The 22378-nt window shown below is 37.7% G+C and overlaps 1 protein-coding gene across 2 annotated transcripts in view; it reads right to left on the reverse strand.

Annotated features, from left to right (window-relative positions):
• Nucleotides 1-22378, reverse strand: part of INTS4 (integrator complex subunit 4) — a 121415-nt gene that overhangs the window by 44205 nt on the left and 54832 nt on the right. For both annotated transcript variants that reach the window (XM_082343315.1, XM_082343316.1), the window contains 5 exons: nucleotides 21504-21592; nucleotides 20230-20350; nucleotides 14469-14540; nucleotides 11430-11604; nucleotides 6715-6920 (listed from right to left, as the gene is read on the reverse strand). In XM_082343315.1, coding sequence (XP_082199441.1) covers nucleotides 6715-6920; nucleotides 11430-11604; nucleotides 14469-14540; nucleotides 20230-20350; nucleotides 21504-21592 — 663 coding nt within the window. The remainder of the gene's footprint in view (nucleotides 1-6714; nucleotides 6921-11429; nucleotides 11605-14468; nucleotides 14541-20229; nucleotides 20351-21503; nucleotides 21593-22378) is intronic.

Raw genomic sequence — 22378 nt, forward strand, 5'->3', positions numbered from 1 at the left:
GCTTTCTTATTATAGAATATATATTCTTTTTATTTTTCTATTTTTTTTGGCCGTGCCGCATGGCTTGTGGGATCTTAGTTCCCCCACCAAGAATTAAACCCGGGCCCTTGGCAGTGAAATTGAGGAGTCCCAACCATTGGACTGCCAGGGAATTCCCTGAGAATTTTTAATATATTCTTTATCAGATGTGTGTTTTGAAAATATTTCCTCCCAGTCTGCGGTATGTCTTTTCAAAAAAAATTTTTTTTTTGGCTTAGAAAAACAGAAATTTATTGTCTGAGCTCTAGAGGCTTGACGTCCAAAATCAAGATATAAGCAGAGTTGGTTCCTTCTGAGGGCTGCGACACAGAATCTATTCCACAATCCCCCTCCTAGCTTGTGGTAACCTTACATTCCTTGTATGGCCTTGTAGATGGCATTCTCTCTGTGTCTTCACATTGTCTTCCCGCTATGTGCGTTTCTGTATCCAAATCTACCCCCTCCCTTTTTTTGGTACAGTTTACATATCAAAGCCATTATATGTGTTTGATTTGGTCCCATTATCTCTTTACTGTGGTCAAATATATATAACATAAAATTTACCACTTTAAGTAAATGTACATTTTAAGTGTACAGTTCTATGGCACTAAGTATATTCACACTGTTGTGCTATCTTTAAAATTTCTTAAAAGTGTCTCTTTGAAGAATTTTTTTTATTTGATAAGTCTAGTTTATCTAGTTATTTCTTTCATAGATTAAGTTTTTGGTGTCATATCTAAGAAATCTTTGTCTAAGACAAGGTCACAAATATTTCTCCTGAAAGTTTTATACTTTTAAGTTTTACTTAATACATGAAAGAAATCAAACTAAAAAATTTAAAAGACACATCCATAACTACATAACAAAATCTAAGAATCAGAGGACTCTTCCTTGAAGCTCAGTTGGAGACATGCCTTCTTTATTCTCCAGGCACCCTCTTTTATCCTGCAATTCTCTCATTTCTTTACCCTATACAATTAGGGGGGCCCACTTCTCAATAAACACATCTGACTATGTCATCCCCCCATTTAGTAACCTCATTTGGCTTCCCACCACCCCTAGGATAACACGGAGGCTCCTCAGCACAGCACACAGGCCCTTTACAATTGGTTCTCTACTGACCTCTCCTGTTTCACCTCCCACCCCTTCTCCCTCACAGCCACATGTGAACTTCTCAATGTTCCCTGTCCAGGTCATGCCATTTCACACCCCACCCCCCCCAGCCTTTACCTGCGGTCATATGCTATCCTTCTGGTGACAATGTCATCCTTTACCTTACTTTTGATACGATCTTGTAATTATGGTTTATATTGCTGTCTTCTCTATAAAACTGAGCAACTCAGAGGCAAGAGGACTGTCCATCTCAACATCCTCAGAACCTAATACAGAACCTGGCTCAGGAAAAATCAGTAAATGTTTCTTGAATGACTTTCTGAGGCATACCTGAGAGACACTGCAAGTTTGGTTCCAGACTACCACAACAAAGCGAATATCACAGTAAAGCAGGTCATAAATTTTCTGGTTTCCCAGTACATATAAGAGTTATGCTTATACTCTACTATAGTCTAGTAAGCATGCAATACCATTATATCTAAACAAACAATATACATACCTTAATTTAAAAATACTTTATTGTTAAAAATGCTAACCATCAACTGAGCCTCAGCAAGTCATAATCTTTTTGCAATAGGAACATCAAAGATCACTGATCACAGATCACCATCAAAAATACAATGATAATGAAAAAGTTTGAAATACTGAAAGAATTACCAAAATGTGACACAGAGACATGAAGTGAGCTGTGGGAAAAATGGCACTGATAGGTTGGGGGTGCAGGGGGAAAGAAAAAAAAAAACAGGACCGATAGACTTGCTCCATGCAGGGTTTCCACAAACCTTCAATTTGTAAAAAATGCAACATCTTCAAAGTGCAATAAAATGAGGTATGTCTATATTATGAACTACTACCATATGAAGCACTTTATATGAATTCTCTCATTTAATTTTTAAAAGAAACATAAGAATATGTGAAATTATCCTCACTTTAGAGATGAGAAAACCAAGAACCAGAAGGATTAAATAATTTGTCCAAAATTGCAAGGTTGCTAAAATCCTTTAACAGCTTTTAGTTGTTCTAAAGGCTCTGCATGAGCTGGTCCCACCCACCCCCTCCAGCCTAATCTCATACCACACACTAGCTCTGTTACTGCCAGGCCCTCTTTTGGTCCCTCAACTGTGTCATGTTTCCACCCACCACAGTTTCTACACTTCCTGCTCCTCTGCCTGAAATGTCTTACACCTCACACTCCCAACTCTTCCTGCCAAGTTAGTGCCTTATTCCTCCTTTAGAGCTCAGGTTCAGAAGCTTTTCTTGATTGCTGTACCCCCTCACTCCTAAAGACCAAGTACCTCTATGATATACCCCCATGGGACCTCACTCCTTTCTGTCGTGAGCTCCTTATTTCAACTTATACTACACCTTCATTTGTGTCTTATTTGTCTGTCTACCTCATACCTAAATTCTAAGGTCCATGAGAGCAGGGCCATGGCTTTTGCTCACTATTGTGTCCCCCTTTGCACAGTGCCTGGCACATAACAGATGGTCAATAAATAATAAAAACAAACAAACAAAGGGAAAAAGGGACCAAAGAGAAGAAATGACAGGTTGATTTGGATCTGTCTGGCTCTGTATGTAGCAGACTTAAATAAGATATAATGCTTCCCATATGAACAAATCTCCACCACTGATAGGAGGCAGCTATATGGATGTACTGGAGAAACAATTGTCAAGTAATAAGAAAACAATTTTGACTTGTGTGTTTCTTAAGAACTTCCCAGTTATACAATTAACCTGTGTAGATTTGTTTTAGGAAATGTTTACTAAGCATCCTCTATGGGTAAGTCACCACATTAAACCCTGAAAGGATACAGTAAAGGGTACAACATGGTCACTCTCCTTAAGGACTTCACAATCTCATCAGGGAGATAAGACAAACACACTAAACCTGACATAAATGGATAAAGTGTGAAAACTACAGTAAGAGACACACGGGCTTGGTACTCAATAATTATGGCTTAAATGGAGGAATGAGGGAAAAAGTCAATTTATTTGATATGAACTTCAAGAAAACTTCAAGAATGAGATATGTTGAAAGCGGTAAATTATTATGTTATCCTTCTGCATAAAATTTTCCAATGGTATCCCATAATACTTAGAATAAAATCCAAACATCTTACAACAGCCTCCAAGGTACTCTACCTGCCCCACCCACCTCTCAGACCTCATCTCATATCACTTTTCTACTATCTATGTTCCACCTATACCAGCCTTCTTACTCCTGTTCTGGAAGCACATCAAAGCTCACCTATGCCTTAGAGCCTTTCTACCAGCTATTGCCTCTTCCTGAAGGTCCTTCCTCCAACTTTCACATGGCTGGCTTCCTTCTGTCATTTAAGACTCAGCACAGGCCCCAGCTGCCGGGTCTACCAGCTGTCCCGGTGGACTTGCGTTCCATGGCCCCAGCTGCCTGCTCCTTGTTTGTGTCCTGAAGATTAGTGTGCCGAGTTCGTCTGTTTATTAAGATTAAACATGTAAACAAGAACCAAAAAAAAAGACTCAGCACAGGGACTTCCCTGGTGGCACAGTGGTTAAGAATCCGCCTGCCAATGCAGGGAACACGGGTTCGAGCCCTGGTCTGGGAAGATTCCACATGCCACGGAGCAACTAAGCCCGTGTGCCACAACTACTGAGCCTGTGCTCTAGAGCCCGTGAGCCACAACTACTGAAGCCTGCGCACCTAGAGCCCGTGCTCCGTTACAAGAGAAGCCACCTCAACGAGAAGCCCGTGCACCTCAATGAAGACCCAACACAGCCAAAAATTAATTAATCAAAAAAAAAAAAAGACTCAGCACAAACACTGTCTCCATAGAAAGGCTTTTACTAATCCTTAACTTTACAGTGAAACTTCCCATTCCTCCATCACTATTTACCTTCTGTATAAGACTTATCACTCTCTGAAATCATTTTGTTTACTCTACCTCTCTTTAGAATATATGTCCCATGAGAGCAGGGAATCTGTTTTTGACCACTACACCTCCAGTACATAGACAGCACTTGTTGAATTCAGGTAGTAGCTCAATGTAAAAGAAAGGAAGAAAAGAAAGAAAGAAAAGTAAAGGAAGGAAAGGAAGGAAGGAAGGAAGGAGAGAAGGAAGGAAGGAGCAAAGAGACAAATTGAGGCTGGAAGGGTCAGGTAGCTAAATCTCAACACAGTGAAGTACAGTGGCACAACAACTATATAGAGCAGTGAGCAGTAGGGTAGAAGAACAGACAATGAGTTTATGTAAGTCTAAAATTCATGGACAGAACTCCACGTCAAGGAGTTTAGACCTAAACAAATTCTTTGTGAGTTTTATACAAAAGTGCTCACAATAAGCCTATCATGGCCCTATGAACAATTAAGTATGTCAAATTATAGCTTGTGATATAGCTCAGCTACTTAACGTTTACTGAGCATCTACTTGTGCCCGACACTACAAAGCACTGCGAATTAAAGAACGAAAAAATCAAGACTGGCGCCTTGAGAAGCTCACAGTCTTGTGGAATAAAGAATTAAACAAACAGAACACCTACTGATAAATGCTACAGTAGCATAAACAGGGTGTTACAAAAATACAGATGAGTGCTATTTAGCCCACTCAGCAGTACAGTTAGTTAAGGAAGGCTTCCTAGATATATTACCTAATGTAGATCCTGGGAATAAGCAGAAGTGTGCTACGTGAAAAGTGGCAGTTTTGCAGGCAGAGGACAATAAGTTACAATGAAGGCAAAATGGTGAAGAAAAGCAGGATGATTAGCAGAGTGACTACAGCATAAAGTTCAAGGTGAGGAATGATGGGAACGAAAGCTAAAAAGGAAAGAAGGGGCTAGGCTATAGAGACCAACCATAGAGAACAATACACAAAATGCAAACTTATCTTCTTAGGAAAAAATACGAGGGACTCAGTTGGTGGTGCAGTGGTTAAGAATCCGCTTGCCAATGCAGGGGACACAGGTTCAATCCCTGGTCTGGGAAGATCCCACGTGCCGCAGAGCAACTAAGCCCATGCGCCACAACTATTTAGTCTGTGCCCTAGAGCCCGTGAGCCACAACTACTGAGCCCATGCTCCTAGAGCCCGTGCTCTGCAATAAAAGAAGCCACTGCAATGAAAAGCCCACGCACCACATCGAAGAGTAGCCCCTGCTCACTGCAACTAGAGAAAGCCTGCGCGCAGCAACGAAGACCCAATGCAGCCAAAAAATATAAATAAATAAATAAATTTATTTTTTAAAATACATGAAAAAAATTATAAAGATTTATAATTCAGGAAAAATCTTAAGAGAAGTGCTAAGCAACTGAGAGAATGATAAAGACCTTCAAAATCAGAGCACCTAACCTGTTTTCCAAAGTATGTAGCAGAAATCTGTAACAAGTGCTAATATGTAAACATCAAATTGTTATCCCTTTCACAATATCTAAAAAAGGGGGGTGGGGAACCAAAGCCCAACTCTCATTTATTAATATTCTGAAAAACTTCAGGGACTTCCCTGGTGGTCCAGTGGTTAAGAATCTGCCTTCCAATGCAGGGGACGGGGGTTCGATCCCTGGTCGGGGAACTAAGATCCCACGTGCCATAGGGCAACTAAGCCCACACACTGCAACTACTGAGCCCGTGCATTCTGGAGCCTGCATGCCACAACTAGAGAAAAGCCTACGTGCTGCAACGAAAGATCCTGCATGCTGTAACGAAGATCCCATGAGCCGCAACTAAGACCCAATGCAGCCAAATAAACAAATAAATAAATGAAAAACTTCAGAGCTCGCAAATAAAATCCAGACACTTTAGAAAAACAATTGAAGAACCACAAAGAACTGTACAGCCTGGGAGGCAAATCTGTGTTCGTATCCTGGCACAGACACTTCTTACCTGTACAACCTCAAACAAATTACCTTTTTTCTGAAAACTCCAAGGTTGAATGAATTGATCCCTAAGAGCCCTTCCGGCTGTCTATGATTCACTAGAAGAATTAAATCAAATCAAGGCTGAAAGGAATTCTTCATTATTTAGCCCCTGCCTTATCTATAGGCACTTCCCTTCCCTCCTCTATCTCTCAACTCTATGTTATATTACAATGAATTCCTCCCAATTCCTTGAATATATCATATCCACTCTTACTTCTGGATCCTTAGACACTGCTCCCTCTGTTTGGTATCCTTCCACCCTACTACTATCAGTGCCACTCCTTCCCAAGAAAATGTTTCATACACCTAAATCTAATATAATATAGTAAGTCAGTTATACTTCATTAAAAAAAAAAAATGAAAGAAAGAAAATGCCTCATTAAGTCCTACTCCTTCAAGTATCCACTACAGCATTCCTTCTTTCTTCCCTATCTCCCCAACCTTACCCCAGGCAATTCAGGTTAGATACTCTGCATTCCCAGAGCACCCTATCCTTCCCTGATCATAGCAATACTAAGCTTTATTCAAATTTCCTGTTTAATAGTCAGTCTCCTCCACCACAAAGGAGTTGTATGATGAGAAGGCAGAACTGTGCTGCCTCTACACTATTTTATCATCAATGCCTGGTTTAAAAAAAAAAAAAAAAAAAGTGGTGCTCAGTAGGTATTGATGAAGAAATGCATAACAAACTCACCTCTAACACAGCAAGGACAGTGTCAAGCTGATCCTCTCGAAGGGTGATATTGTTAGAGATTTTTCTCATGGTATGTATGGACTGTAGACGTACCTCCTCAATTTCATCATTAAACATGTCAACCAGGAAATCAAGGCACTTCTCAGCAAAAGAAGGTGAAGACTGGGCCAGCATGCAGAGCGCCTCTACAGCAGCAATGCGGACCTCTAGAGAAAAAGGGACAAACAAAACTGCACGTCAAGTTAAGATCCATGGGAAAAATGTAAGAAGGATTCCTTCTCATTCAGGTTTGTGTTTCCCTCTCTACTCCTGTTACTTTACAAACTCTCTCTGGGAGATCTCCTCCATGCCTGCAGATTCTGCTACCACCTTCACATAGACCTATGAACAAGGATGTTGGTACCACAGGGACTGAGGTTTAGATCCTGACTCCTTGAAAACTCAGTTGTCTTATTATCTCAGTAGTCCAACCACAGTAAAGTACTTTTTAAAAAAAGCACTTTTAAAATAACATTATTAAGATTAAAACAGGCTCGATATCATTATTCTCATTCTACAGATAAGAATCAGCAAAGTGGATAAACTTGCCTCAAAGTGAATGAGAGCAGAGATAAGACTAGTACCCAGGTCTGCTAATTCTAGACTAGCATCATATAGTATGGATACATGCTTGTTTTGTTCCAGCGGTTCCCACAATAAAATGTACAGTTTCAAAAAAGAAAAGAAAAACACTCAAATTGTGGTTTGGTTTTTGTATACTTTGGTTTTTGTATACGAAAGGTTTTATAGACAACTTAAAAGCAGAGTTACTACATTAAAGGGAGATGACTCAGATTTTTCTTGGTACTTATAAATTCCTCTTTTTCATCAGAAGGGAAGGATTTGCTCTACATCACAACAATGTAATTTAAACAGGAAATTGCTAATAATTACAAAGCAAGCCAGAGATGGACCCAAATGTTTTAACTGCTAACCCTGCTTCTTAGGGCTTTATCCATTACATTGCATTGACTCATGTGTAACTCTTGCAAGTGTATCAAGGGAATCACAGAGAAACTTCAGATCAACATGAGATAATCAGTATGACCTGACCTGATGCAATTCCAAGCAGAAGCAAAGAAGCATGGTTTTTTACTTTGCATGCACAGCCTGGCTACAGGTAGCTAAATTAACAATTCCTACTGGACTTTTTGGAATGTTGAAAATATATAACAGTCTCCTTAAGGGTGCAGGGCAGAGAAAAGGAATTAGCTTGCTCGAGAATAAAAAAAAAAAAGACCAATCCTCTGGCGTCTTAACATATGTAATCAGATCCTACTTTTGCTACTTTATGCTTAGTACTGAAGATACAAAGATGGACAAGAACAAGACTATGTCCCAGCCACTACAGACTAGAATAGTTAATTGCATTACAGAGTGATGAATGATACAATGGAAGAGCACACGTAGTATTAAGAAAATGCGGAAGAGGCACATAGCCTACTCAACAGGATCAGAGGCAGCTTTTCAGAAAGTGACCCCTAAAATAACACTTGAAGGAGTTGTTAGGCCAGAGGAAAGGAAAAAGGCCTTCCTACGCAGAGGAACCACATGTAAAGGCCCAGAAAGGAGGGAGAACATGGAACAACCAGAGGACTAGAAGTATGTGTGATACTACACTACAGTCTATAGCCAATGAAATAAGGCTCCATTTCACTCCCAGCAAATGTGTCCCTAAAATCCTGATTTACCCAGAATTTTATAGGTATGATTAAATTAGAGAGCTGCCATACTTGATGCTGGTTATGATCTACTCACTTTCCAAAGTTAAGTTCCTTTAAGTAAACCTTAGTGACAAACTAAAAACTGTAGAAATCAACCACATAAACATTAACAGTGATTAAATTCAATTGTAGAAACTAAACAAAGCAAAAATCCTAGGAAAAACAAAAGAAAATAGGTTCTAGTTACCTGTCTTAGGATAAAATGGGTTTTAATAACTGGAATTCCTTATTATCTAACACTATTTAAATTTTTAATTCATATATCAAAGTTCATGGAGGACATAAGCAGAGGTAGCTTTAATTAATTTCCATATATACAGAAAATTTTACAGCAAATTGAATAGGGTAACCCAATTTTTATATCTAATAGAAAAACTGTCTTTCAAGAGTAATTTTCTTGCCCTTCTAAGAAGTTCTATTCTGAGGTATCATTTTTATAGGCATTTTGAAGACCTGAGTTCTAATCCTCTGACACAAATTTACTATAAAATTTGGACAATCAATATTATCTCCCCACGTCTGTTAGCCTCACTGAAAATAGGAGGTTGGAGTCAATCATCTCAAGGCACTGACAGTCTGTGATCTACGTGAGATGGAGAGCATCATACTGTGGAAATCGTAAGAGCTTTGCAAGGACTTCTATTACTGGCTAAAATGGAGTAACAAGGGCTAGATTTATCTTTCTATCTGAAACAACTAAAAACAGAGACAAAATATATGAAACAAAAGTATTCAACACACTATACAACAGGCAATGAAAGGTAGTGATCCCTGAGAGACAGGAAGTAAATGAGGTGAGCTTTACGATGATACCAGTTTACTGTCTGTAGAGTTTCCAGGTTGTAGGTCTCCCTGAGTTGAGAAGACAGAGCTGGGAGTCTGGAAAGGCCAATGTGGCTAGAGTTCATAGGGCAAAGTACCAGAAAGGAAAGACGTGCACAGAGAAAGCAAGCCTAGGAGATCTGCAGAGGGTCCTCCTCAAATCTTCAGCCAAGTTCTGATCTGTGAAGAAACTATCCAAGGCCTGAGAAAGAACCACTCAAGAGGATTCGAGGGAACAATCTCCAAAGCTCACACATGGTCAACAAGAGTTTGTTTCACTAGTGAAGAAAAATAACCCCTAGACTAAATGTTACTTGGGTCCACCTAACAAAGCTTAAAAATAAGACCTGAAATAACTGCATTCTAGAACAAAGCTCAAGAATACTTATAGGAATATAACAATGTTCAGCACCCAATAAATTAAAATTCAGAGTGTCTGGCATCCAATCCCAAGTTACCAGGTATGCATAGAAGCAGGAAAATATAATCCATAATGAGGAGAAAAATCAATCAATCAAAACCAACCCAGATGGGCTTCCCTGGTGGCGCAGTGGTTAAGAATCTGCCTGCCAATGCAGGCGACACGGGTTCGAGCCCTGGTCTGGGAAGATTCCACGTGCCGCAGAGCAACTAAGCCCGTGAGCCACAACTACTGAGCCTGTGCGTCTGGAGCCTGTGCTCCGCAACGGGAGAGGCCGCGACAGTGAGAGGCCCGCGCACCGCGATGAAGAGTGGCCCCTGCTCGCCGCAACTGGAGAAAGCCCTTGCACAGAAACGAAGACCCAACACAGCCAAAAATAAATATAAAATAAATACAGAAATTAAAGAAACGTTTAAAAAAAAAAAAACCTAAATATTAACATTAAAAAAAAATTAAACGCTGATTTAAAAAAAAAAAACCCAACCCAGAAATCACACAAATAACAGAGCTAGGAGACAAGGACATAAGGATAGTTACTGTAAATACATTCTCTGTTGACAAAGCTAGAGAAAAGATTAAGCATATTAAGTAGCAATACAGAAGATACTAAACAAATGCAAATTCTAATCAAACTTCTAGGGATGACAACTACAATGTCTGAGATGAAAAATATACTGGATGGAATTAACAGCACATTAGACACTGCAGAAGAAAAGATTAGTGAACTCCAAGACAAAGCAATAAACATTATCCAAAATGAAACAAATAGGAAAAAAAGATTACATGGAAAAAAAAGAATAGAGCATCTGTGAGCTACAGGACAACCTCAGTAGCCTAATATATATGTAATTGGGAGTCCCCAAAGGAGCATGGGGCCAGAAAAATATTTAAAGAAATAACAGTCAAAGATTTTCCAAATAAAAACCACAAACCCACAGATCCAAGAAGCTCAACAAACTCCAAGCATAAGAAACATGAAGAAAATTATACCAAGGCACATTATAATTAGATCGTTTAAAACCAGTGATAAAGAGAAAAGCTTAAAAGCAGCTAGAGAAAACAAGATACATTAGGTACTGAAGAACAAAGATTTAAAATGACAGCAGAGTTCTCAGCAGAAAAATGCAAACTGAAAAACTGTGGAACAAGATGTTTAAAGGACAAAAAAATAAACAAATAAACCACTATTAATCTAGAATTTCATTCCCAGTGAAACTATCTTTCAAAAATGAAGGCAAAATAAAGGCTTGATTAGTCATTAGTTAGTCAGACTAACCTCGGTTTAAATCTTGCTTCTGTCTCTTACTAGTTGAGTGACTAATAAGAAAGTACAATTGTTATCAGTATAAATATCAATTTTTACTACCATTTATTAAGTGCTTACTATAACTGGGTCATGTATCATGTCATGTATATATAATCTCATTTAATTATCACAATTCAGAAACACTTGCTATTAACCTTGTTTTACAAAAATGCTAGAATTTGAACCTAAATTGACTGAACCCAAAGTCCATGCTCTTAACCACTGATCCATACCACCTGAGCCTCAACCTCTTCTGTTTATAAAATTAAAATAATAGTAGATACTTCACTGAGTGACTATGAAGATTAAGTGAGACAACCTGTGTATATCACTCAGTACAATGCCAGATACATAGCAGTCACTCAGTAAATGGGCACTGTTATTGTTATGAAGTCATTCTTACCATACATCTCATCTTCCAATCCATGAACAAAGGCTCCACAAGCTCCTGACTCAATCAAGTTCACAGCCCCCGTATCTACTTCTTCCTTGGGAGCATCATCTCCCCACTTCCTGCCGCTGGAAAACTCTCCCGAAGTGTAAAGTTCCTTGGCACGTTCATGTGCAGTGCGTTTCCTCTATAGAAGACAACAATTACCACTTGCTGGAGATTCATGAGAGAACAGTAAGTTGCACCCTGAGAACATGAGAAAGTAAAAAATACGACTGCTCTCTGAGAGTTACATTTTAAAAAAAAAATACTCAATAGATCAGAGCAGAGAAATGCAAATTCAACTTGAAGTTAAGACCAAGGTTCTCAGGTCATCAACAGCTGATAGTAACCTTATTAAAGATAGTAACTTCATTAAAGATAGCACAAGAATGTTGACTGGACAGGTGGTTATGTTTGCCATGGCAACACAGGAAAGGGAGAACCAGAGAGGTAAATAATGGCAGTGTCCTTCCAAGCACCATCCTGGGTAGACAATACACTGGCCCTAGAAAATAATTTTTTTCATCCCATAGAAGTAAGCGTCTATGGACCGTCACGGGCGGATGCATGTTTTATGAGGCCCGAAACTTGTACCATTTAGACGGACCTTGTAAAGAAAAAGAATGGAACATTACCTTACTTTTCCAAATTTTACAGAAGCACAAGACCATGAAAACATTGCTAGGGCCCCTTCCAAGGCCTTGGAAGTGACCATACAAATGGGACCCTGAAGCTGGAGTGTCATTACCTTCACTGACAACCGCCTTGCGCACCAAATTGTACTCAATTGTTTGTTTATAGATGTCTGACCCCACCCCCGTCATTCCCTATTCTCTGTACCCTGTGTTATATATACAGAGGATATGTAACAATTTTTTAAAGCTTGGAATCTGCTACCAACTTGAGAGCTCCAGGTCAGAGAGGCTCTTGATAATAATTCCTATTATTATCAGGAATTGTTATCAGGTGGTACATCATCTGATACGCACCACCCACCATGGTAGACTGACCACTTACAAAAATAAACTAATAATCAAAGCAACTCTAGACGATACTCAATGAAAAACTCTTGATTCTCTTTGAACCAAGCATCGGAAGGCTAAAATAACATGGTAACTTGGAGATGGGGATTTGAAACAACTTGGAGTTTGTCTGGTTTCCTTGTTCCCCTCTTATATCACTAATACAAAGTGCTATCTCCGACATTATACACGCTCAGTAGATGTTGAACAGGGTACAAAAATGTACACAAATGCCTTTGCAGAAGATGGGCACGTGGAGGGTCCTCTAACTTAACAGTGAGTGCTCCTCCAAAGTAAATTGATAATTAAGTTGACTAGTAGGTGGAAAAATTACCCACAAAACAGTACCATGTGACTTTATGACTCAAGTGAGTTTAGAAAAGTAGATAACATAGCTGATGTGACATGTAATTGTTGTTGAGCTAGAAGGAGCCTTAAGTCTAGCTTTACTACAAATTAGTACTGTGGATTAAATGTGTGTCAGTTTGTCAAAAGAGGCTTTTGTACATTAGACAACTCCTAAGGGCACTTAAAACTCCAAAATGTATTCTCAGAGCTGGTTGTAGCAAAATTTCACTTTCATATTAAAGCAATAATATTTTATGCTAAAAAAAAAAAAAAAAAAAGAAGTAAGCGTCTATTTGACAACACTATGCTCACCAAGCAAGTGTCTAGTTAATTTACTTTCTTCACAGATTGCCTAAGGAGGAATATACTAGTCAGCTAAAGTAAATATTGAGTCTACTTGACAGTTACAGTTACCTTCATAAATGAATAAACTGGCATAGATATCAGCCTCTATGAACCTTCCTGGTGTGAGCCCACATCCTCATGGCTGATCATCTCAAAGGCACTGATGAAATATAGCACCTGAGCCTACAAGGATGTGGGTCAGACGCAGAAGTAAAGTTTGTACCTTGCGAAGTGTCTTAGAAACCCTTGCATTACCCATCCCTCACAATTCACCATGAGCGTGTCCTTCTTTGCACTTCCACCCCAGTACACACAAAGAACACTTAAGCAATCACTGACCTCAAATGAAGGGAATGCCCTTCAAGAAAGCCATATGGCAATGTTTCATGAAGCACAGATATTAACTCCCCAACTATTCCTAAGAATTCACCTTACGGAATAAATCAAAACAAGAAAAGATCTAATACCCATGAAGGTGATACTCTATATGTGATTTATAATGGTGGAAAAATTAAGAAGAAACTGTAAATGTATAATAAAGGGCTAAAAAATGATGGCACATCTACTTAACAGAATGTTATGCTATCAGTAAAAATCGTAAGTATGAAGTTAACAATATGAAAAAAAGCATATGAGGTAGTGATAAATATAAAAAGTAGACTACAAAATTATCTGTATATAATGATTCAATGTTTAAAACATGCATAAGAAAAAGAGCTGGAGAGAAATATACCAAAATGGTGAAAGTCACTGTGTTATAGTAGTAGGAATATGGGTAAACGGTTTCTCTTTTTCTTCTACTTATCAAAGATTCTGATTCCTTATTAACACTTTTATAATTTAAAAATTAAGATACTGACAATGAATGTTCCTATCATATTCTCAGACTCATATTTGTTCCTGACAACTATGCCAGAGACCTATCACAGTCAAAGCTTAAGGGCATTCTGTTACTGTTCAGAGAAAGGATTTACTCACTCTACCATGAGAACTGCTGTTGAAAGGAGTCACAAAGTAAGACCAGACCTTTGTAGTTTTTAACAAATAGAAAGTTAATCTTGCCTCTTATTTGTAAAACACAATCTGTGCAAAGTATTTCATTATAATAATTTAAAATTTAATGAAGTAACTTGTAATTTGGTTCAATTTACTAAGATTTTAAATTAAAATGTAATCTAGTCATCCTACATTAACAAATTCATGGGCTGTAAAATTAAATCAACACAACTCGGCATATAGCTACACTGATTTTGGTTTCAGAAACCCAGTTTAAACAACAAAGAATTCAAGTTACCCTCAGATCTGACATCAGCTTCTTGTCAAGTGTCTGTTCCAAGAAATGAGAACTGACTTGCTCCATAGAGCCCTATAAAAAGGAAGAATCCAGAGCAATTAAACAACTTTTAAGACCTGAAGAATATCTTCAAATTCAAAGTTTGCCGCCAACTTAAATGCATAAAGATAACATTATTCTTTTTTTTAAATTTAATTTTATTTATTTTTTATACAGCAGGTTCTTGTTATCTATTTTATACACATCAGTGTAGACATGTCAATCCCAATCGCCCAATTAATCCCACCCCCACCCCCACCCCCCACCACTTTCCCCCCTTGGTGTCCATACGTTTGTTCTCTACATCTGTGTCTCTATTTCTGCCCTGCAAACCGGTTCATCTGTACCATTTTTCTAGGTTCCACATACATGCGTTAATATATGATATTTGGATAACATTATTCTTGATAGTAAAGATCCCTATGGGTTTTGAATCATCAGGAAAATAATAAAACCATTAGCAGCAGCAGCTAGCACCTATATAGAGCTATTAGGTGTCATGCACTGTTCTAAGTGCTTTATACATATATTAATTCATTTAATCCTCATTACAACCCTATGAAGTAAATACTAGTATTAGTCACGTTTTATATAAGGGGAAAAGAAGGCACAAAAAGATGAAGTAATTCATTCAAGGTCACAAACAGTGTAAATTACAGAGCTGGGTTATAAACCCAGGCTCCAGAATCCTTTGCCTTAACTACTACTCTCCACTGCCTCTCCATTCCTTTTCATTCCATCCTTTCCATTTATTTGTCCATTCATTCATTAAACAAATATATACTTAGCAACCATTCCATTATATGCCTAGAGTTACCAGGAACAGGTACACAAAAATAAAAAGACATCAATTCTACATTCAACAATCACACACTAGTGAGGGAAATTGACAAGTAAAGAGATTACTGCATTATGGTATGAAATTTTATAATATACATTTATAAAGGGTGCTATGGGAACTTAAAGAAAAGAAGTATGGGGTGGAGGCAGGGAGAGGTATATCTGGGGAACTGGAAATCACAATTAAATGCACAGAGAGAATGTCATGTGGGAAACATCAAGTGGTTCTATGAATAGAACATAGGATGGGGGTACCGAAAATGAGGCAAGACAGGTAGGTAGAAAGCAGATCATAAAGGTCTTTGTTTGCTACGGTAAGGAGTTTGCCTTATGAATAATAACTCTATAGATAATTTCTATTAAATATTGAATGAGCTCAGTAATGTACAAAGACTTGCATTTTAAAAATTTATTCCTCCCAATAATCCCATGAAGAACGCGCATTATCCTCACTTTTTTTTTTCCCCTCACTTTTTATTTATTTATTTTTTACGAGAAATTGAGGCTGAGAGATTCAGTAACTTGCTCATTTCAAATAAGAGAGAAACATAATCAGATTTATACTCATAAACATCATCTTGGCAGCAATGTGGCTAATGGACCAGAAGGAACCCAAAACGAAGCAGAGACACAAGTTAGGAGGCTATTTAAAGCAGGTCCTAGACATTCTTAAGGAATATATTGGAAATCTTCTCTAATTCCCAAGTTAATAAATATGGAAATGTTTATACAGGCTCAGACTTTTTCTCCAATCACATTTTCCATAGTAAGTTACATGTTCTTTGGGAGTACTCTTACCCAAGTTAACACCTTTCCTACAATTCTAGAAGGGCAATTGTACTGTTCACCTTAAGTAGTTTCAAAACCACTTTTTCTTATCTCTACATGGTATATAGTTTGTTACACAGGTCTGAGCCAATACCAAATCTAACATTCATTTTTTTAATGCAAAACATCAATTTTATGAATAAAAACTATACATTTTTAAGAACTCCTCACTTTCTCTTTAGTCTTACCACCAACATTAACAGTTGTCTTTTTTTTGGCCGCACCGTGAGCCATGTGGGTCTTAGTTCCCCGACCAGGGATTGAACCCATGTCCCCTGTATTAGAAGCGCGGAGTCTTAACCACTGGACTGCCAGAGAAGTCCCCAACAGTTGGCTTTTTAACAGGCACTTTGTTTTTCTACAAAGAATGAAAGTTTTAATGACTTCACAGTAAGTTACTGGAACCCACAGTCTCAACGTCCTTCTCCAAAGCCTTCAACTGAGCTCTCTCCCAACACAGTAGCAAAGAGAGGGTACTATTCAAATTCTAGCCTCAAAAAATTGCATATCATTGTTTGTAACAAGTTTCCAGTGTTATGTAAGACTAGCTGAAGCTTTCCATTTTAAATCCACAAATAGCAAGAACCTTACAGCATAATCCACTTGAAAAATAGTGAAACTTGAACTGTTACAAGCACAGTGGAAATAGAGAAGGGATAGATTCAAGGTATGTCAAGAAGGTAGTACTGATAAGAGCTGATGACTCAGTGGATACAGGACACAGAGAAAGAATTCTCAAATGCCTCTGGGTAAATGATGGCATCATTTATGAAAGCACAGAAGGAGGAAATCTGGAGCAAAAAGATAATGAGTTCATCATAAAGTGCATCTCACCAATCAGAAAAACATCTACATTCCTGTATGCTTTGACCAAGACACATATATTCAGGTAAAAGCTCTCCAACTGTACTACTACCCCTACTTAACAATCTATAACACTAAGAAAACTGATATTTAACAAACAAGTGCGTCAAACCTGCTCTCAGAACAAAACCTGCTCAACTAGTATATAACATAAGTCTATGCATTGTTTGTCTATTTCAATTTTAAGCTCCTAGCCTCTATTCATTAGGTGATGAAAAAGAGAAGCAGACCAAAAAAAAAAAAAAAAGATGGATTACTATATGAGACATAAAACTGCCACTGACTAGGACAGCTACATTTGCCCTGGGAAAGACTAGCCCTGGGCAGAGTTACAAACATAAAAACCTACAATCTACAATCTAACTGTATGAAAATGTTATAATTTTTAAGGTCAAAGACTTCTGGAACCTTACAAATAAGGTTTAAATTATTTAACATCTTAAAAAGAAATCATTAAACTAAGGACCCTATTCTAGATAGGATGCCAATTACCATAATTAATTTCAAAGTAGTGATTGTATTCTAAATAGTCCCATGGAGCTATATTCTTGAAAATCAAGTTTCTTTGCTCCATCAGGTAAGTTACAGATAACTGAAAACCAACCCTTTACATGGTTTTGAATTTTCTGATACATCCCATATCTGAAATTTTTCATCCTGCTATAAGCCAAGGAGAATGGACTCTATTCATTTTCTGTACAAGATGGACTTAAGTCTAAAGCCTTATCATTTCATCTAAGTTCTTGAAAACCTGGCTTCTGCATTCCTCCCGAGCTTAATCTTGTCACACATCACCAAATCGAACATTATCCCCCATACCAAGAAGTACCAAACTGCTTGTAGTTTAACATGATATTGTAGTTTAGTATGATATTAGCATGCATGATAGTGTACTCATGTTATCTCTGCTCATATTTTCTCCTTCTCTACTTCTTTACCTAGCTAACCCATACTCATCTTTCAAAGTCAACTGAGAAATCACCTCGTCCAAGAAGCCTTCTGTGCGTGTGTTAGGTGCTCTTTCCTAGGAGTACCGGTATTGTAACTGACTGACTGCCTATGTCAACCTACCTGACTATCCACTCTTTTGAAGACACAGATTATGCTCAGAGTTTGCTGAATTGATGAATATGTAGTCTAAAGATCATATATGGTTTACCTGATCACGGATTTGTCTACTCAAGAATTGGAGCAGGGGAGTTTACCTCTTAGCTTGCACAGAGGAACTAGTAAACCAGCAGGACCTTAGCTGCACAACCGCAGCTCCCAATATATAACTGGACCCGCACTAGGAAGGAATTCTACATGGGCTTTAGAGCATGAAGTATCATTTACAATCTATGTGGCCTTGGACAAATTATACTTTTCTAAACCTTAGTTTTATTATTTATAAAATAAATAATATAATATCTACCTCAAGGAGTTTAAAAGAATTAAAAATGAAAAACAAAAAGTGAGTATGTATATAAGTGTATGTATAGGCATATATTTACGTGTGCCTGTATATGAGGAAATGGGTGTATGTGCATGTGTATGCATGTATGACTAAAAGTGCCTAGCTTAGTGGGCTAGGAACTCTATAAATAGTAACAATTATTATAATTAGCAAGATTAGATTATTAATTACTTTTGAAGTATAATCATACTTATGTAATTTAGAGTTGTTTGGATTTGAAATCACTTAAATAACATAAAGCACTTGAGTCAAATTATAGTCATCTAAGTGAAAATCTTTTCAACTCACCACTGTAATTCATTATTCATACAGCTTTACATAAATGAATTTTAGATTCTATGGGGTACAAAACTAAAAAATTTGAATGACTCTGCTTTAAGGATTACTTTTCTAACTGCCTACTCAGATGACAATATATCATTGAATTATTCCTCTAAAACATCCCCTCACACACACACAGCACACTGTAGATGCTCAGTACATGCTGAATGAAGGAATCTGATGAATGATTAGATTGTTCTGAATTTTAAAATATCCACAAATCAAAACAAGGCTTTAAAATGTGAATTCAAAAATAAAATCACTAACAGCTGGCTTGTTTAACTCTGTATTTTATTATGGACAAGCAATATAATCTGTAAGCAGGAAATATTGAAATCATCCAAATTCCTTATTTTTCCATGAAAGTGCTTCACATAGGTTTCAGCAGTTAACCCCCAAAATACTGGTCAAAGGACTAGGGGTATCACAGGATCTGTGTCCAGTACAATCAGGTCCAAACTTTTTAGCCAACAATCTTACTAAGACTGGCATAGTTGGGGGCCCTCAAAAGAGAAGTTATCAAAAAGAATTTCAGATATTCTTGCTGTGACATTAATACAAATTTTTATAGATAGTTATATATATATTTATATATTATAACAACCCCACCACCGTGCATAGTGTAGTACTTCACAGTTTATACACATATTCACAGACAGGATCTCATTTGAGTGTCATGACAACCCTGTGAGGTAAACATGAGAGATATTATAAGCCACTTAACAGATGAGGAAATGGGACTAAGATTAAGTGACATGTCCAAGATAACACAGGTATAAAATAAGGCTGAGTATTACGCCAACACTCCTTCTTCTATAAGACGGTTCTATTTCTGAAAAGTTAAAATTTTTCTTACAAATATACTAGAGTCCCCAAAGGCAAAACAGTAGGAAAGAATAAGGCTAAAAGTCAGACTAGCATCTGAATCTCATTCTACAACTTCCTATCTGTATAAATTGAATAATTTACTTAAATCCTCAAAGCCTCAGTTTTCTCACCTGGAAAGTGGGAATAACAGCACCTACCTTGCTGGGTTACTGTAAGAATAAATGGGACAATAAAGCAATTATACTCCAATAAAAAAAAAAAGAATAAATGAGATAATTAAGTGGCCTCATAGCAAAGTATCTAGGCCATACCAGGTGCTTAGTAATGGTAACAATTATTTTTATTATTATGTTCCTTTTTCTCTAGACTTTGGTTGTCTAATATGCTAATGAGATTAAATAGGATTATCTTTAAAATTCTTTCTAGTTCTAAAAGACTACTTCTCTATGGGAAAGTGAACAATTTCTTTCTATTTTAAGAAACACTAAGGTTTATAAAAGCTCATTACACCTATCCCTATCTAGTTTCTCAAAATGTTTTACAAGTGTAACAGGTAATATGTTCATTAAAGAAGATGTAACTTACCAATAGCTTTGCAGCTTGAACTCGAACCACCCAGGAGCCATCACTGACCATGTGACAGATTTTTCCAAACGCATCATCAACTAAGCGAATTTCTTCATTAGAAGAAGGGATTGGGACAATGCTAAATTAAAAGAAAAGAAACCACAAGTGACAAAACATGAGCCTAAAATTGCAGGTTCAATAAACTGAGAATGACCAATGAAAATTAGCACAAATAGAAATGATAATTGAATAATTCAAATCCTATAATGATGAAATACATTTCAGAGTAACCAAATCACTCTGGGATTTGTCTATTTTTAGTTGCAATGCAAATTTGTGTCTTCAGTAAAAAGTATTTAACACTGAAGATTCAAAGATTTATGAGATACCAAAAACAGCTACCACAGAGTATATCTTTAAGTTTATTCTCCCTTATAATTGCATTGCTGTCAATATAGCAAGTCTCAGAATAAACCAATATAAAACATACTTGCAAATCTGGTCCTAAATGAAAAGACAATTTCCAGCTAGTCTTTTTTTTTGAGGGGGTCGGGGGTGGTGTCTATAGCTTTATTAACTCATTCTGGTTTTTCAATTTCAGTAGGTAGCTTAATGAAGAGGAAAAAACACTTCTTTTTCCTATAAAAGGAGTTCTTCTATAAAACAGAATAAATAATATCTGTCTCTCCACCTCAAAGGATCACTGTGAGATAAATTATTTAATTACTGTGAAAAAAAAAAATTTTTTTTTTGGCCGCATCGCACAGCTTGCGCAATCGTAGTTCCCCGACCAGGGACTGAACCCAGGCTCTCAGCAGAGAAAGCACCAAGTCCTAACCACTGGACCACCAGGGAATTCCCAATGAAAATATTTTTAACCAGGAAAACACTACATAAGGGATCATTATTTTCAAATTCACCTGGTATCTTTAGCTGGCATTTGTATTTACTAAAATGTGCCCCAAACCATTTTAAAGACTTTTTTTTAAGGGGTGGGCAGAGGTGGAGTGGATAGCATTTGAGAAAGACCATCCAATCTTTTCATCTATAGTTGAGGAGGTTAGGACCCAGAGAGGCGAAGTGTCTTTCCCAGCATACACAGAAAGTTCAAGGCAGAGCTGAAAAACAAGGACCAAGCATCCTGATTTTCAGGGTCCATGCTTTTCCCCTATTCCATACTGCCTTCCAAAAATCTAGCCAACATTCCTTTTCTGGAGGTGGGCTTTCGGCATGGTGGGAGGAGAGAAAAATGGCTTAGCAATGAACAAAAGCTGGCTTACACCCACACTGACCTTTCAGGATAGAGCTGACTGACAACCCAGATAAGCTGGACTGCAGCACTGCGCACTTGTTCATAGTCATCAGAGAGCAATTTACAAGCCTGCAAACAAGGATTCCAAAAGTCTGTTAGTTCTGTATCCTCCCAGGTGATGTTCAAACTATTTTCAAAATGAAGATAAGGTGGCTGGATAAGGATACCAATCAAAACATATGGGTGATTTTAACTTCCTGAACCTTTGCCCAACAAAGAATTCTTGGCCTCTGCCAGCTGCTCTGGCTGTGTTCTGACTGTGTACCCTCCCACCCCATGTCTGAAAGGAGAACCACAGATTGATAGATAGCACAAAAGCCATCTAGAATAGCATCAATCATAGCAAAGCTTGCTGGGAGCCCACAGTGCTACCCTCACAGGCTCAAACACCAAAGATGAGTTTTTTCCCTATATGTAAAACTAGAGCACAAATTTCTGACTGACAGTCCATCTGAAAATTCAAGCACTCTAAATAAATGTACAATTTTAACACTAAGCTGCCAAAAAGAGGCCAAATTTTCCTTTTTTACTTTAGTCTGAAATGGAATATCCCTACTCCACCCACAGTCATAGCTACACCCTAGACTTCAACAACACCCAGAAAACGGTTTTTGAAATTTTAAAATCTTATATTCCATGCTTTGACCATATATGCTACTCTACCAGCTCTTCCATCGTCATGACTGAACCCATCACACCTGCTCTTCATCCCACTTAAGTTACCTATCCGTTTAAGCAGGGTCTCTCAACCTTGCTATTACTGACATTTTGGACTAGATAATTCTTTGTTGTGAGGGGATGTCCTGTGCAATATAAGATATTTAGCAGCATCCCTGGCCTCTACCCACTAGGTAG

This window comes from Balaenoptera borealis (genome assembly GCF_965194805.1).
Source record: "Balaenoptera borealis genome assembly, chromosome: 11".
Classification (NCBI taxonomy): Eukaryota; Metazoa; Chordata; class Mammalia; order Artiodactyla; family Balaenopteridae; genus Balaenoptera; species Balaenoptera borealis.